Source organism: Geotrypetes seraphini, chromosome 6, assembly GCF_902459505.1.
Source record: "Geotrypetes seraphini chromosome 6, aGeoSer1.1, whole genome shotgun sequence".
Taxonomy (NCBI): domain Eukaryota; kingdom Metazoa; phylum Chordata; class Amphibia; order Gymnophiona; family Dermophiidae; genus Geotrypetes; species Geotrypetes seraphini.
The window spans coordinates 37,339,392-37,356,392 of NC_047089.1; the positions used below are offsets into that span (position 1 = coordinate 37,339,392).

The 17,001-nt window shown below is 46.9% G+C and overlaps 1 protein-coding gene across 6 annotated transcripts in view; it reads right to left on the reverse strand.

Annotated features, from left to right (window-relative positions):
* The window catches only part of CWF19L2 (CWF19 like cell cycle control factor 2), a 348,561-nt gene that overhangs the window by 122,991 nt on the left and 208,569 nt on the right, over window positions 1-17,001 (reverse strand). For all 6 annotated transcript variants that reach the window (XM_033949144.1, XM_033949149.1, XM_033949147.1 and 3 more), the window contains one exon: window positions 1,433-1,549. In XM_033949144.1, the coding sequence (XP_033805035.1) occupies window positions 1,433-1,549 (117 nt within the window). The remainder of the gene's footprint in view (window positions 1-1,432; window positions 1,550-17,001) is intronic.

Sequence of the window (17,001 nt, forward strand, 5' to 3'; positions counted from 1 at the left end):
AAGTACCTGAATGTAAACCACTTAGGATATAAGTGGTATATAAATAATAAAATAAAATAAAAATATATATTTAAAAAAATCTTGTTTAATAACAGAATGACTAGATGAAATATGCCGAAACAACATGATTTTACAACTAAGGGCTCCTTTTACTAAGGTGCGCTAGCATTTTTAGCACGCGGCTAAAACTAATGCCAGCTCAATGCTGGCATTAGCGTCTAGCGTGCGCGGCAATGTAGCACGCGCTATTCCGCGCGTTAAAGCCTTAACGCAGCTTCGTAAAAGGAGCCCTAAGAGTCATTAGTTGCAAAAGTTAATGGGCAGTAATTGCAAAAGCCAAAAACTCTGCTATAAATTTGGGGGTATGCTTGGCATTTTCCCTTGCAGTTATCAAGCATTAGCTGAATTGCAGATGTAGAGTCTAGTCTGTTCTGCTATGGGTTGACCCACTGTTATTCTGTTTCATGACTGTGTTTTGGCTGTTCTGCCTATTTTCAATAAAGATATTATTTTAAAAAATAACCGATGTCAACATGTAATATGTGACAATTACCATGTGTTAACTACAAGCTACTACTACTTATTTCTATAGCACTACCAGACACACGTAGCGCTCTGCCCAGTAATATGGGACTTATTTTATATATTATCTATTTATTTTAAACATTTCTATTCTGCACGTGTGTGTTAAATATCAAGCTGCTGTGTTAACTGCTAATTCTTGCATTAACTTTATTTATTAACTTTATGACGAGAGTCAACAAAGACAGTGTACAGCAGTTAACTACTTTACACAGCAAAATATTCAATGGATAGTAAGTAAGGCAGAAGGCAGTCTATTTGGATGCAGGACAGTGGTATTAATTCCTTTCAGTGGGTTGTGCTTTCACAGCTGATTAAAGACATTAGTGTCACTTTCGTGATTGCCCTTGCAGTCATTTACTGATAAATATATCTGTACTACAGATATTGTCATAAAAATATCAGCCTGAACTATTTAAGTCCACGTACCTGCAGTGTTTCTTCACTAACCTAATGAAAAAAGGATCACCCTCAAAGGTAGTCAACAAATGTATTAAGGTAGTCCAAGAAAAGGTATCACCCCCTACAACTTGTTTGTTGACCTTTATTTCTATATATCCAAGTGGACTAACATGGCAACATTATTCTTTGTTTAAGCCTGTTTTATAGAATCTATTTCTTCCTGGGCACAAATGGAAGAAAACCTCTTGGACATCAGGAACTCCAGTTCTTAAGGATTTGATTTCATTTTGTGGTTATGTGAAAAAAATATATTAACGCTGGCGAAGTAAATGCTCAGAAGATCATAGAATTTCAAGGAGAGTCAGAGCATTTACCTCGCCGACCGGCAGTATAAACCTCTACCACAGCTTTGTAAAAGGCTGTAATTTTCTAGAATTATGAAACATACCTGGACCTCTTCCCATATATCCTCATCCAGCAAAGTGGCAGCTGTGTGGTGTTGCAGAGGAGCTATCAAACAGTGCCCTTCAGTAAGGGAAAGAGAATTGGGCAGACACAAATATACCTACAAAAAGACAATTATTTATGTCTTAGTTCAAACAAGTCTAAAATAGCTTTATTCACAATTGAGCCTGTGGGGGTCTGAATTTAAGAAGCTATAATGAAAGCAAAGGCTTATCTAACCAAATCAAAGCCTTTGGAAACTAATCAGGGCTGAGCAGCTAAATTTTAGCTCCCAAACATGGCTACAACCAGTACTGGGCAGGTCCAAAGGTATGGTTGGAGTAGTGAGAGGACTTAGGTTAAAGCTGAATTACTCTGATGACTGGCTAAGTTGAACTTGAAGTGCAAATTGGAGTGAAATTACTTGATATACTGCCATTAGGGAAAGCAGCAAAGCACTTCACAATAAAATCACGTAAAAGAATGAATAGACAATAATAGAAAAATAATGTACATCAAGCAAACCAAACATATAATACATAAATGACAATCAAAAGTTACAGGTTCTGAAGTACTAAGAAATGACATTAAAAAATATAATCCAAAACAATGCCATAATACCACCTAAACAAGCTCTCCAAGATTAGATATGTCAGAATCAATTTAATTTTAATAATAATAATTTATTTCTTATGTACCGCCAAAGCCGTAGAAGTTCGAGGCGGTTTACAATAAAGAAGGGCTGGACAATCAGCAAATACAATCGGTGAATGGGAACAATCAGCAAAATAGATACAATTACCGTATTTTCACGCAAATAACGCGCACCCGTATAAAACGTGCACACGGGTATAGCGCGCAGAAATCACGATGATATGTACAAAAACTTTGGTATACCGCGCTCACGGGTATACCGCGCATGCTGCCCGACGCTCCTTTCGCCCGCCTTGACTTTCCGTGCGCTGTCCCAACTCTCCGTTCACCCCCCCTGACTTCCATGCACTGTCCCCCCTTGAAGGTCTGTCCCCATCCTGAAAGCCTGATGCCCCCCCCGACGTCCGATACATCCCTCCCCCCGAAGGACCGCCGACTCCCCAACAATATCGGGCCAGGAGGGAGCCCAAATCCTCCTGGCCACAGCGACCCCCTAACCCCACCCCGCACTACATTACGGGCAGGAGGGATCCCAGGCCTTCCTGCCCTCGACGCAAACCCCCCTCCCCCCAACGACCGCCCCCCCCAAGAACCTCCGACCGCCCCCCCAGCCGACCCGCGACCCCCCTGGCAACCCCCACGACCCCCCCACCCCCCTTCCCCGTACCTTTGGTAGTTGGGCCAGAAGGGAGCCCAAACCCTCCTGGCCACGGCGACCCCCTAACCCCACCCCGCACTACATTACGGGCAGGAGGGATCCCAGGCCCTCCTGCCCTCGACGCAAACCCCCCCCCCCCCCCAACGACCGCCCCCCCCAAGAACCTCCCCCCGCCCCCCCAGCCGACCCGCGACCCCCCTGGCGACCCCCCCGACCCCCCCACCCCCTTCCCCGTACCTTTGGTAGTTGGCCGGACAGACGGGAGCCAAACCCGCCTATCCGGCAGGCAGCCAACGAAGGAATGAGGCCGGATTGGCCCATCCATCCTAAAGCTCCGCCTACTGGTGGGGCCTAAGGCGCGTGGGCCAATCAGAATAGGCCCTGGAGCCTTAGGTCCCACCTGGGGGCGCGGCCTGAGGCACATGGTCGGGTTGGGCCCATGTGCCTCAGGCCGCGCCCCCAGGTGGGACCTAAGGCTCCAGGGCCTATTCTGATTGGCCCACGCGCCTTAGGCCCCACCAGTAGGCGGAACTTTAGGATGGATGGGCCAATCCGGCCTCATTCCTTCATTGGCTGCCTGCCGGACAGGCAGGTTTGGCTCCCGTCTGTCCGGCCAACTACCAAAGGTACGGGGAAGGGGGGTGGGGGGGTCGTGGGGGTCGCCAGGGGGATCGCGGGTCGGCTGGGGGGCGGTCGGAGGTTCTTGGGGGGGGCGGTCGTTGGGGGAGAGGGGGGTTTGCGTCGAGGGCAGGAGGGCCTGGGATCCCTCCTGCCCGTAATGTAGTGCGGGGTGGGGTTAGGGGGTCGCCGTGGCCAGGAGGGTTTGGGCTCCCTTCTGGCCCGATATTGTCGGGAAGTCGGCGGTCCTTCGGGGTGGGGGTGCGAGTGGTCCTGCCGGGGGGGGGGGGGATGTATCGGACGTCGGAGAGTCGGCCGGGCAAGAGGGCTTGGGCTCCCTCTTGCTCCGATCGTGGATGCGGGTGCGGGTGGGAGCGCGTGCGAGCGGTCGTTCGGGGTGGGGGTGCGAGCGGTCCTGCTGGGGGGGTGAATCGGGCGTCATGCGGGGTGGGAACTATGTTTTAAAACTTTTGTATACCGCGCTCACGCATATAACGCGCGAGGGGTATGCGCGGTAGGTAAAAACGCGTATAACGCGCGCGTTATATGCGTGAAAATACGGTAATAGATGTAAGCAGGGGAGCTGGTACAATATAAGGAGTCAAGAGTAAGGTGAGCGGGAAGGAGGAGAAAGGAGATCTAGGGGACAAGGGTAGGGTAGGGGTCTTGGGCTACAAATCGGTTAAATAGATTAGTTTTTAATAAGCTGAATTATAGTGCACTGTCATAATAATCTATACAAAGCAAAATAAATAAAGTATGCTTAATCAACCAAAAACCCAGACCGAACAAACCCCCACAAAAAACAGGTCTTTAAAGTATTTTTTTAATCAAAAATGAGAATAAGTCTTTTAGGGCTCCTTTTACTAAGCTGAGGTAGCGTTTTTAGCGCGTGCTGCAGATTAGCGCACACTGCCCCCGCGCTACATGCCAAAAACTAACGCCAGCTCCATGGTGGTATTAGCGTCTAGCGCGTGCGGCAATGCAGTGCGTGCTAAGCGCACACTAAAACCGCTAGCACAGCTTAGTAAAAGGAGCCCTTAGTTTTTATTTCCTCCTGAATCAAATTCCAGATCTTTGGTCTTTTGATAACCAAATGCTATTCATCTTGCAAATTTGAAATGAGTTCTACGAGGAGAAGGTATTAACAGATGATTATGGGCAGAAGCAATGCTCTCTCTAAGGAGTGCATGATGGCATAAAATTTATTTCTGCATAGAGAACAAAAAACATCACACATATGGTAATTGATTTAGTTTAATTAATTTTTTATAGTTTAATTTTGTTTGTAAGTCAGATCGGGTCAGTATTTTTAGGAGCGACCATGAAACGACCATGAAAAATATATGTCATTGCTCACATGCTCCAGTTAGGAGGGTAAAGTAATCAACAAGCCACTGTTGTTCAGTGAAACATGCTCTGAACGGGGGTGAAAGAAAGGTGGGGTCTTATTTTCTTGACGGTTACGCTGTCATTGATGGGGTAGAAACAGCTTTTGAATTTAATAGTTGCTTTTATCACGGCTATCCAGTCTGCTATAATGATAAAGACCAGAATCCTGTAGCAGCCAAGACCTATGGCTCTCTTTATTACAAAAAGCAGCTAAAGACAGCCTACCTGGAAAGCCTGGGCTTCAAGGTCGTAAGTCTGTGGGAGCATGAGTGGAAGCGGATGGTCAAAGAAAATGATAGGGGCTGTGCAGACTTCCTGGCTAGCGCTGCATTACCGCAACCCTTGGCTTTATCAGGGGAGGGGTGCTGCAAGGGGCTTATCAGCTGTTACCATGACAATAGGGGAGCTGGCCCATAACCATTAGCTCAGAATTCCTACTGAAAAGTGTGTTAAAAGCAAATGCAACCTTTTCTCGTTTGTTTCTGCCCCTGCTCTGTTTTAAAAGCAGGAAAGATTTTGTGAATGCCTTTTGTTTTGTGATCTGCTCTATCCGTGAGCTCTTAAACCCTGTCTTTTAACTAAAAACTGTTAAAATAAAGACGTTTCTTTTCTGGCCACATCATTTCCGGGTGGGGGTTTTGACTAAGTCTGTTTCCCCTATTTCCGCCTACGTGGTCAGAAAAGCGCATTTCCGCCGCGACATTTACCCTATTTCCGCCTACGTAGTCAGAAAAGCGCATTTCCGTCGCTTCATTTACCCAATTTCCACCTATGTCATCAGAAAAGCGCATTTCCGGTAGGGGAAGGCACTCCCATTTCCGGTGATGTCATCAGAAAGCGTATTTCCGGGGTCAAACACGCCCCCATTTCCGGTGATGTCATCAAAAAGTGCATTTCCGGGGCGGGACATGAGGGGGTGGGGGCAATGGGAGGGGCGGGGCTTGAGGGGTGGATCCATGGGCAGGGGGCGGGGCTACCACCATTCGTTCCTATGGGAGGGGCGGGGCTTAGGTGAAGAGTGGGGCGGGGCCATGGGTGGGGGTGGGGCCATGGGCGGGACCACCACCATTCATTCCTATTGGAGGGGCGGGGCATGGGCGGAGACGGAAGTGAACGCTGATTGGTCGATCCTTATCTCTGACAGCTGTCAATCATTTTGACATGAGGTGTACCCATTATACTACTAGCACCGAACCCAGTACAGATCCCTGCAGTACTCCACTATTCATCCATCTCCATTGAGAAAAAAAGGCCATTTAGCTCTACCCTCTGTTTTCTGTCCAATAACCAATTCCTAATCCACAACCAAACATTACCTCCTATCCCATGACTCTAATTTTCTCAGGAGTCTCTCATGAGAAACTTTGTTGAAAACTTTGTTACTTTTAATAACGGTATGCAGTGTTGACATCGGGTGAAACTTTATAATTTTTTGAGTTTTAAAAACTGACAGAAGAATCTGATCATATAAATGAAAGGCAATATGTTGCTAGTGAAAATGCATCAGGATAGGGGTAATGTGATAAGGATTAAATTTAAAGGCATACTGATGATGCTTCCAGCTATATATGCTAATGTCCCCTTTTATTTGAAAGATCTAATCAGAGATTATTGGACAGTATGGGTCTTTGAAATCTGTTGGAAGACATTTGTTGGCGCTAATTCTACCATCCAAGGTGGAACTGATTTCCTCCCAGATGAAGGAATGCTCAGTTTATGGACCCATTTTGTCGCATGAACTACTGCTGTCCCTCAGGGAAGTGCACCTAGATAAGTTATCTATATACTTTACAGAAGTAAGCTCTCTTTGACATGATGCACATACTACAGCAAGCATTAGCTGCAAGTTTGAGAGGCTGAGATCATACTCTACAAAACCTGGCTTCTGAGTGAGGTTCATTACTTTTATGGTATAAGCAAAACTAACCCATTTGAAAGAACTGGATATTCTGTTATTTTGGAGAAAGCTTGAAGCCCTATTATTTGCAGAAGCTTTTCAGTTGGATTAACTGCAAGCTTATGAATAAGGTTGGGGTCTATTTGCATTTTGCGTAAGCTGTTCTATTTTGTATCAGCAGGTTTTGTGCACTTACTCCATTTCATCAAATAATTATCATTAAAATTTTTTAGCAAATTAACACACATTTTGAAGTTACCACAGGATGTCCAAGTATGTCCCACAGTATTCCGTTTTTAGATACATTAGATGCATTTTAGTGCCTAATGTAGCTTAGTAAAAAGATCCCTAAAAGTTTTAATACGTATGTCAAATAATCAATTAGTATATGAAGTGCTAAAGTTTAAAGCTAAAATTTGTCTCAGAATATGTACACATTATTAGCATGTATGCTAATACTATAAAATGAATGATTTATGCATTATCGTCCAGATACTATAAACAGCACCTATATTTTGACCTCAGTGATAGAAAGTGTATATGTATTCATGCACTCGAAGAGAGATGCCACATTGTAAATGCTAATGAGTAAGGGTTTGGATGAAGGAGATATTCTTCATTCTATGTTAGCAGAGGTGGAAACAGTTGTAGTATGCAGGGTTCCCAAATAGATAGCTGTAGTAGAAGAGGGAACCAAGGATGATGTGGCCAGTAGGGTGCGATGAGAATTATGGTGCCTTAATCCTAGTGAAGTTTGAGTAATAATAATAATAGCTTTATTTACATCCCATCATACCTTTTCAGTTCAAGACGGTATACAATAATAGAGGCAATAAGGAACATAGTGAGATTACAGCATTAATTTAGAGTGGGGACATACAAGCGGTTGAGTAGCGAGATACATAGGAATAGGAGTAGAGTTTTCCCTATGAGAGGTATTAGAAGGAATATATATACAAGAATCTGTTCCCCCAGTCTATGAGGAAGGCATCAGATTCTAGACTGCTGGGGGGACATAGAGTCTTGAACAGAAAAGTGGAAGTGTGGTGTTTTGAAGAAAAATGAAAAGATAAGAATTGTCGCTGCTGGGTCAGACCAGTGGTCCATCATGCCCAGCAGTCCGCTCACATAGCAGCCCTTAGGTCAAAGACCAGTGCCCTAACTGAGACTAGCCTTACCTGTGTACATTCTAGTTCAGCAGGAACTTGTCTAACTTTGTCTTGAATCCCTGGAGGGTGTTTTCCCTTATAACAGACTCCGGAAGAGCGTTCCAGTTTTCTACCATTCTCTGGGTAAAGAACTTCCTAACGTTTGTAAGGAATCTATCCCCTTTTAACTTTAGAGAGTGCCCTCTCATTCTCTCTACCTTGGAGAGGGTGAAAAACCTGTCTTTATCTGCTAAGTCTATTCCCTTCATTATCTTGAATGTTTCGATCATGTCCCTTCTCAGTCTCCTCTTTTCAAGGGAAAAGAGGCCCAGTTTCTCTAATCTCTCACTGTACGGCAACTCCTCCAGCTCCTTAATCATTTTAGTTGCTCTTCTCTGGACCCTTTCGAGTAGTACTGTGTCCTTCTTTATGTATGGCGACCAGTGCTGAACTCAGTATTCCAGGTGAGGGTATACTATGGCCTGGTACAGCAGCATGATAACCTTCTCCAATCTGTTCGTGATCCCCTTCTTAATCATTCCTAGCATTCTGTTCACCCTTTTTGCCACCGCTGCATATTGCGTGGACGGCTTCATTGACTTATCGACCAGTACTCCCAAGTCTCTTTCCTGGGGGGTCTCTCCAAGTATTGCACCGGACATCCTTTATTCGTGTATAAGATTTTTGTTACCGACATGCATCACCTTACACTTATCCAAATTAAACCTCATTTGCCATGTCGCAGCCCATTTCTTAAGCATGTTTATGTCACTTTGCAGGTCTTCGTAATCCTCCTGCGGCTTCACTACTCTAAATAACTTTGTATCGTCTGCAAATTTAATCACCTCACTCGTCGTACCAATTTCCAGGTCGTTTATAAAAATGTTGAAGAGCATGGGTCCAAGCACCGAACCCTGCAGCACTCCACTCATGACGCTTTTCCAGTCCAAATATTGTCCATTTACCCCACTCTCTGTTTCCTATCCGCCAGCCAGTTTTTAATCCACGTGAGTATTTCGCCCTCGATTCCATGGCTCGCACTTTTTTGAAGTAGTCATTCATGCGGAACCTTGTCAAACGCCTTCTGAAAATCCAGATACACAATGTCGACCGGGTCACCCTTGTCTATCTGCCTGTTTACTCCCTCGAAGAAGTGCATCAAGTTCGTCAAGCAAGATCTTCCTTTGCTGAAGCCGTGCTGGCTGGTCCTCATCAAATTGTGTCTGTCAAGGTGATCAATGATGCGGGCCTTTATCAGTGCCTCTACCATCTTTCCCAGTACCGAGGACAGACTCACCAGTCTGTAGTTTCCCGGATCTCCCCTTGAACCTTTCTTGAAGATCGGCGTAACATTCTCCACTTTCCAGTCTTCTGGAATCCTTTCTGATTTAATCAACAGATTGGCTATTAGTTGAAGCAGTTCAGCTATAGCCCCTTTCAGTTCCTTGATTACCCTCGGATGGATGCCATCCGGTCCCGGGGATTTATCATTTTTAAGCCTATCAATCTGCCTGCATACCTCTTCTAGACTGACCGTCAACCCTGTCAGCTTCACGTCTTCTTTTCCTGCGTATAGCTTGTCGGCTTCCGGTATGTTGTCTATATCCTCTTTGGCAAATACAGACGCAAAAAATGTGTTCAGTTTGGCGGCGATGGCTTTGTCCTCCTTTAGCACTCCCTTTATTCCATGGTCATCCAACCGCCCCACCGTTTCCTTCGCAAGTCATTTCCCCTTAATATATTGAAAGAATGGCTTGAAATTTTTTGCTTCCTTGGCTATTTTTTTCCTCATAGTCTCTTTTGGCTCCTCTTACCACTTTATGGCACCTGCTTTGATGTTGTTTGTGCTTTTTCCAGTTTTTGTCCATTTTTTATCTATGTCTGGAGTCCCCCATTTGGAGAAAATTTGACATAGAACAGACATGTTGACAGACCACTCGTGAGGCTGAAGGATTCTGAGTTTGTCTGCCAATAATCTACTCAGAAGAGGATTCCATGAGCAATTGCCCAAGTTTTAATCTGAATCGCTTCCATGCAGGCGGCAAGATGCTGTTTCCCCCGTTTATTCCGATAGAATATGGCAACTTAATTGTCGGTTCAAATGAGAACTATTTGGTGAAGAAGACAGTCTTGAAATGTTTTGAGAGCACTGCGGATTGCTCGGAGTTCAAGGAGATTGATATGGAGAGTTTTCTTGTTAGAAGACCAGAATCCTTGTGTATTAAGGCCATCAAGATAAGCTCTCCAGCCTAGCACTGAAGCATCTGTGATGAGATGTTTTTGATGAGAAGGAAGCTGGAAGGGGAGTTCTCAGGAGAATTTAGACAGAAGCATCCACCACTGGAGTGAGTGACAAAGGTCTAAGGTGATTTGTACATGGACAGAGATTCCGGTGGCCTGAGACCAATGGGTTGATAGAGTCCATACAAGGGACCCTTGTTTGGAAAAAGGTTTTTATAAATTTATATTTGTCACAATAAATTCTGCCTGCATCTTGTACACATCTGCAGTTTGTTTTTGTTTGTTCCTGGTTGGTTTATTCTGCAGACAAGGTTGGACCCCTCCTTCCTTTTTTGTTGACAGAGTCCATTACAGAATTCTGAGGTGGGAGATGTGTAAAATGGAGCGACGTAAACTGTTGAGGCCATGTGGACAAGGAGAGGTAGCATCTGACATGCCATTATGTGTGTCAATGAAGACATTTTCTGGCACAGCTGAAGGAGTTTGTCAACTCTCTGCTAGAGTACTGTTCAAGAGAGCTCATATAAACTCCAAAGTCTGAGTTGGCTGTAGATATGATTTTTGATAGTTTACTGCAAGCCCTAGGAGAAGCAGTAGCAGCAGACGAACTGTTGTTTTTAATTATTTTTGTTTTAAAAATTGTTTTATATAGTAAACCGCTTTGGCATTAAAGTGGTATATCAAACCATAATAAACTTGAAACTTAAAACTTGACTTGATCGCATGCTGAGCTGGTAGCAATGAAGCCTGTTGTTCAGATATGGAAAGATATGAAATCCCCTTGAGCTAAGGGTTACAGCTACTACTACAAGGCATTTTGTGAAAACTTAAAATTCATCATCAAAATCTTTTTTAATATCAAGCAGCGTTATGGTGTAAGGATTTAGAACAATTGCTTTTGCTTACTGATACTTATGGGGAATTTAGGAGACATCTAAAAACATATCTGTTTTTGAAGTATTTAGATAGCTAATTCATAAAAATTTTATTATGCACTATTTTGATCAGTTTAGTGTCTCTAATTATTGGCTTTTAACTTTTTTAGTTCTATTCAACTTATTTTATTGTTTGTTTGTTTTTTTAACTATTGTAAACCGCATAGAACTTTATGGCCTTGCGGTATATAAACTGATTATTATTATTATTAGTGCTGATGCTAGGCTGAGGGATAGGACCTTGTACTGGAAGTGATGAGAGCCAACTTGAAAGCTTGTGCAGTTAAGGCATGGGATGGGGACGGGACAGGCAGTGCAGGTGTCGATGTCGGGATTGCAGACAGTTGGGTTTCGGGCTCCAGAATCCCCAGCCATGCTCAATATGCAGACGCAGTACCAAAAAGTTTTTGAAATTGAAGTTTGCGGGCTTTCAATGACCTACTTGAATACAAGAACAGAGGGCATACTCAATGTCCTAATGCTCAGGACTGAGGCACTGTACACACCAGTTGTGCGGGTCAGAGCTTGAGATGGTCCTATTGCATGAATAGCATTTCTTAAAGCTGCTTGGTACTGATTTTGACATGGGGGAGGGGGGGGAGGAACAGGCAATGCAAAGTCAAAGGACTCAATGGCCCAGTGAGCTCAAGTAGAACAGAATTTGAAAAAGGCTGATGCTCCCAGAAGGGAAAGAGAACTCAAAATGGCCAGAAGGCCCAAAAACAAAAAACAGAGTACTACAAGAGGAAGGCCACATAGCCCAGTTCAGGCTCATAACCATATTCTATGAATGCAACACAGTACATCAAGTGGAAAAAAAGATGGAAAAGGGGGATAGAAAGAAGACATTAAGAAGGTCAAGATTCTCAAAAGCACATGCTCTCCCCCCCCACCTGTCCTCTATAGTATTCCTGCCCTCCACTACCCTCCTCCTTGTCCATCACAATGTACCCATTTATATAAGGTTTTTAAATAGTATTTGAAATAAACAGTCTATACCTGGTCCAAGGCAGGAGTTGCATTTTGAGCCATAAAGGACAAGACAGCACATCAAGCTATTCAGTGCCCACTAAATCTTACTTTGAATCTGATTTCTTTTTTCAGTCACATGAATGTACAGTATATACCAATTTTAATTCATATGTACTATTTTCTTCCAGGACTAATACAGTAGGCTTATTAGGGTGTTAGAGCATGTCAAAGGTTTTAGTGGGCATGCTAAGCTTTGGTGGAGGCAGACTCCTTTAAATAAAGATGATATTTTACCAAACATGCTGCAACAACATTTTTTTTATTGTACGGTTCAAGGCTTTTCTTTTCTTGAACAGAATGTCAGTTGTCATCAAGATGCCAGCCTGTATGTAATGCAGCTTACTTATAATGTTAAAAGCACTGCATGCCATCACAGCAGCAATTTCATGCTAACATGGTTCAGTATATAGCTTCAAGCTTCAAAATAACCTAATCTCCTGAAAAGCAGTTAATAGCTGCTCATGAATACACACAGACTGAAGATACTCCTTAGTTTATTTCATAGCTGAGCATAGCAATTATGAGAAAGCACAGTTACTTACCGTAACAGGTGTTATCCAGGGACAGCAGGCATATATTCTCACATGTGGGTGACGTCATCTACGGAGCCCCAGCGCGGACAGCTTTTCAAGCAAACTTGATTGAAGTTTCAAGTTTGCTACACTGCACCACCATGTGCATACCTTCTTGCCCACTAGAGGGCGCATCCCCACCTCGTGGTCCTCAGTTCCATAACCAGCAAAGAAGCCATCCCCGGGGAGGAGGGCGGGTTGTGAGAATATATGCCTGCTGTCCCTGGATAACACCTGTTACGGTAAGTAACTGTGCTTTATCCCAGGACAAGCAGGCATGATATTCTCACATGTGGGTGACCTCCAAGCCAACCAAAAAAAGGGCAGGTGGGAGGATGGCAATTTAGGAAAACAGGTTACGTAACACCGACTGGCCAAACCGGCCGTCGCTTCTGGACAACGTGTCCAGACAGTAGTGGGAGGTGAACGTATGAACCGAAGACCAAGTGGCAGCTTTACAAATGTCCTCCACAGGAGTAGACCGGAGGAAGGCAACAGAAGCTGCCATAGCCCGGACCTTATGCCCCGTGACTCGACCAAGGAGCGTGAGACCAGCCTGAGCGTAGCAAAAAGAAATACAAGCAGCCAACCAGTTGGACAAGGTGCGCTTGGAAACAGGATGTCCCAATCGATTAGGATCAAAGGACAAAAACAATTGAGGAACCTTCCGATGAGACATGGTACGTTGGAGATAAAATGCCAACGCCCTCTTACAGTCAAGCGTGTGAAGTGCTGCCTCACCAGGATGGGAGTGGGGCTTCGGGAAGAACACCGGAAGAACAATGGACTGATTGAGGTGGAAATCAGACACAACCTTAGGCAAAAATTTAGGATGGGTGCGAAGAACCACCTTGTCATGATGAAACACCGTAAAAGGTGGATCCGCAACCAAAGCCTGCAGCTCACTAATCCGACGAGCGGACGTGAGCGCAATCAAAAAGACCACCTTCCAAGTGAGAAACTTAAGAAGAGATTTGTCGATAGGCTCAAAAGGAGGCTTCATCAGTTGAGCTAGGACTACATTAAGATCCCAAACAACAGGAGGAGGTTTCAGAGGAGGATGAACATTCACGAGACCCTTCATGAAACGCGCAACCAGAGGATGAAGAGAAAGAGATCGACCCTCTAGAGGGCGATGAAAGGCAGCAATGGCACTGAGATGCACCCGAATGGAAGTCGTCTTCAGTCCAGACTTAGACAGATGCAACAAATATTCCAGCACCGAAGACACTGGGACCGAACTCGGGTCCAAACGGTTCGAGGAACACCAAGATGAAAATCTGGTCCACTTCTGGGAATAGCAAAGCCTAGTTGAGACCTTACGCGAGGCTTCCAGAACCTCCCTCACAGACTGAGAAATAGGAATTGAAGTCAAAGGGAAAGGAACCAAGCGGTCAGATGTAAAGACTGAAGATTGGGATGCAACAGCGAACCCCGACTCTGAGACAGCAGAGAGGGAAAAACAGGCAGAAGCAGAGGCTCCCTGACACTGAGTTGAAGGAGTAGGGAGAACCAATGTTGACGAGGCGCAATGAGAATCATAGTGGCTCTGGTCGATTTGAGATGCACCAGCGTCCTCAAGATCAGAGGAAAAGGAGGAAATGCATAAAGGAACCTTCCTCCCCAGTTGAGAAGAAAGGCATCGGCCTCGAGACGGTCCGGGGAGTACATCCGCGAACAATAAAGAGGCAGTTTGCGGGTCTCCGGTGAGGCAAACAGATCCACCTGAGGCGTCCCCCAGCGGTTGAAGACCTCGCGTAGAACTCGGGAGTTCAACGACCACTCGTGCGGCTGGAGAAGACGATTGAGTTTGTCCGCTAGGCAATTCTTCTCTCCCTGGATGTAAACCGCACGTAGGAAGATGTTCTGGGAAACCGCCCATTCCCAAAGGCGCAGGGCTTCCTGGCACAGGGGCCAAGAACCCGTTCCCCCTTGTTTGTTCACATAATACATTGCCGCCTGGTTGTCCGTTCGCACGAGGACTACCTGATCGTGGAGCAGGTGGCAGAACGCTCGAGCCGCCAGAAAAATGGCACGAAGCTCCAACACATTGATGTGACAAAGGCGGTCCTCTGCCGACCATAGACCCTGGGTCCACAGACCGTCGAGATGAGCCCCCCACGCGTACTCCGAGGAGTCCGTGGTCAGGACCTTGCTGTGCGGAGGAACGAGAAAGAGCAAACCCCCTGAAAGATTGGAAGAGTTTGTCCACCAACGGAGCGAGCGTCTCAAAGAAGGAGTCACCGTTATCGGACAAGAGACCGGATCGCAATCCTGTCGCCACTGAGAGGCCAAGGTCCATTGAGGAAGCCTCAGATGCAACCGGGCGAACGGAGTGACGTGGACCGTCGATGCCATGTGGCCCAGAAGCATCATCATGCGTTGAGCCGATACTGCGGGCAGCAGAGAAACCTGGCGACTCAACCGAAGCAGAGCCCCCCACCGAGGAGGAGGGAGGAACGAACGGAGGCGAACCGTGTCCAGCACGGCTCCGATAAACTGAAGGGATTGAGCCGGGCACAACTGAGACTTGGGGAAGTTCACTTCGAACCCCAGACGTTGAAGGAAGACGATAGTCTGTCGGGTCGCTGAGATAACCCCCTCCCTGGTCGGGGCCTTGATCAGCCAATCGTCCTGGTAGGGAAAGACCTGTAGCCCCCGAGATCGCAGGGCTGCAGCGACTACCACCATACACTTCGTGAAGACTCGCGGGGACGAAGCCAGTCCGAAGGGGAGGACCCGATATTGGAGGTGCAACTCCCCCACCTGAAACCGTAGGAATTTGCGGAAGGCGGGATGCACCGGAACATGAGTATATGCTTCCTTCAAGTCTAGGGAGCACATCCAGTCCCCTTCCTCCAACAGAGGGTACAAAACCGGAAGCAATAACATACGGAACTTCTCCCGGACCAGGAATTTGTTGAGCTTTCTGAGGTCTAAAATGGGGCGTAAGTCCCCGGTCTTCTTTGGGACCAAAAAGTAACGGGAGTAAAACCCCCGCCCCCGCTGGTCGGGGGGTACAGGTTCCACCGCCCGAAGGCTCAATAAGGCCCTGGCTTCCGCGAGGAGAAGAGGAAGCTGGGTCCGGTCGCATGGGCAAGCTCCCGGCGGATGATCCGGCGGCGTAGCTGAGAAATTTAGAGAGTAGCCCTCGGAGATAATCCAGAGCACCCAAGCATCTGATGTGATCCCGGCCCAGGCCGGATAAAAGGCCCGGAGCCGACCCCCGATAGGAAGGGGGTCCGGCGAGAGTGTGGAGGGGGCCCGCCCCCATCCGCACATCACGTCAAAAAGACGCCGCCGGCTTGGACGCCCCCGGCGTCTGAGGTTTTTGCTGGGCTCCTCTCCCCTGTTGCGGCGGGCGCCTCGGCGGGGGCCTAGAGAAGGCCGGTGTGGACTTCTGTGGGTATCTTCTCGGGGGAGGCCTGAATGGTTTCTGCGGCGGGGCCCGAGGTTTAGGACGGACCAAGGAGGCAAGGGAGCGCTTCTGTTCCGACAAACGTTTGGTCGCCGTCTCCAGGGACTCATCAAATAATTCTGAGCCAACACAGGGTAGATTGGCCAGACGTTCCTGCAAGTTAGGGTCCATATCAAGTGTACGGAGCCATGCCAGCCGGCGCATTGCCACTGCAAAGGCGGATACCCTCGAAGCCAATTCAAATGCGTCGTAAACTGCGTGGAACAGGTACAGACACAACTGAGAGAGGTTGGACATGAAAGTGGCAAAACCCTCCTTATGGGAATCCGGCATGACCCCTTGATAGCGAGGCAAGTCTTTGACCATGCTTCGAAGATAGGAGGAAAACGTAAAGGCATAATTGAGGACCCTGGTAGCCATCAACGAATTGGAATAGAGGCGACGACCAAACTTGTCCAGGGTCCGCCCTTCCCGTCCGGGACCGCCGCCGAGACCTTGGAGGGCTGCGACTTCTTGAGCGCCGACTCCACGAGCAACGACTGGTGAGACAGTTGAGCTTTCTCGAAGCCCTTACATGGGATGGTCCGGTACTTGGACTTCATCTTAGATGGCACCGCTGTGACTGTAAGAGGGGAGTCCAGATTTCTCAGGAAGGTCTGGTGAAGGACCTTATTGAGAGGCAGACGAGGAGTTTCTCTCGGGGGATTGGGCAAATCTTGCTCCTCCAAAAACTCCTTCGTATACTGAGACCCAGCAAGTAAGTCCAGGTCCAAAGCACGTGCCATATCCTGCACGAAGTTCGAGAAGGAAGAGGGCCTGGAAGGCGGGGAAGGAGTACGGGAAGTCCTCGCGGGAATACCGAGGCTCCCTACCAGACCCCGATCCCCAAGAGGCCACACCCAGCGACCTCGAAGGGGTTGGGGACCGCCTATGCCCCGAGGAGCCCTTGGGGGAAGTCCCCGGGGTACGAGGCACCGAGGCACGCCCCCTCCGTCTCGGCAAGGAGTT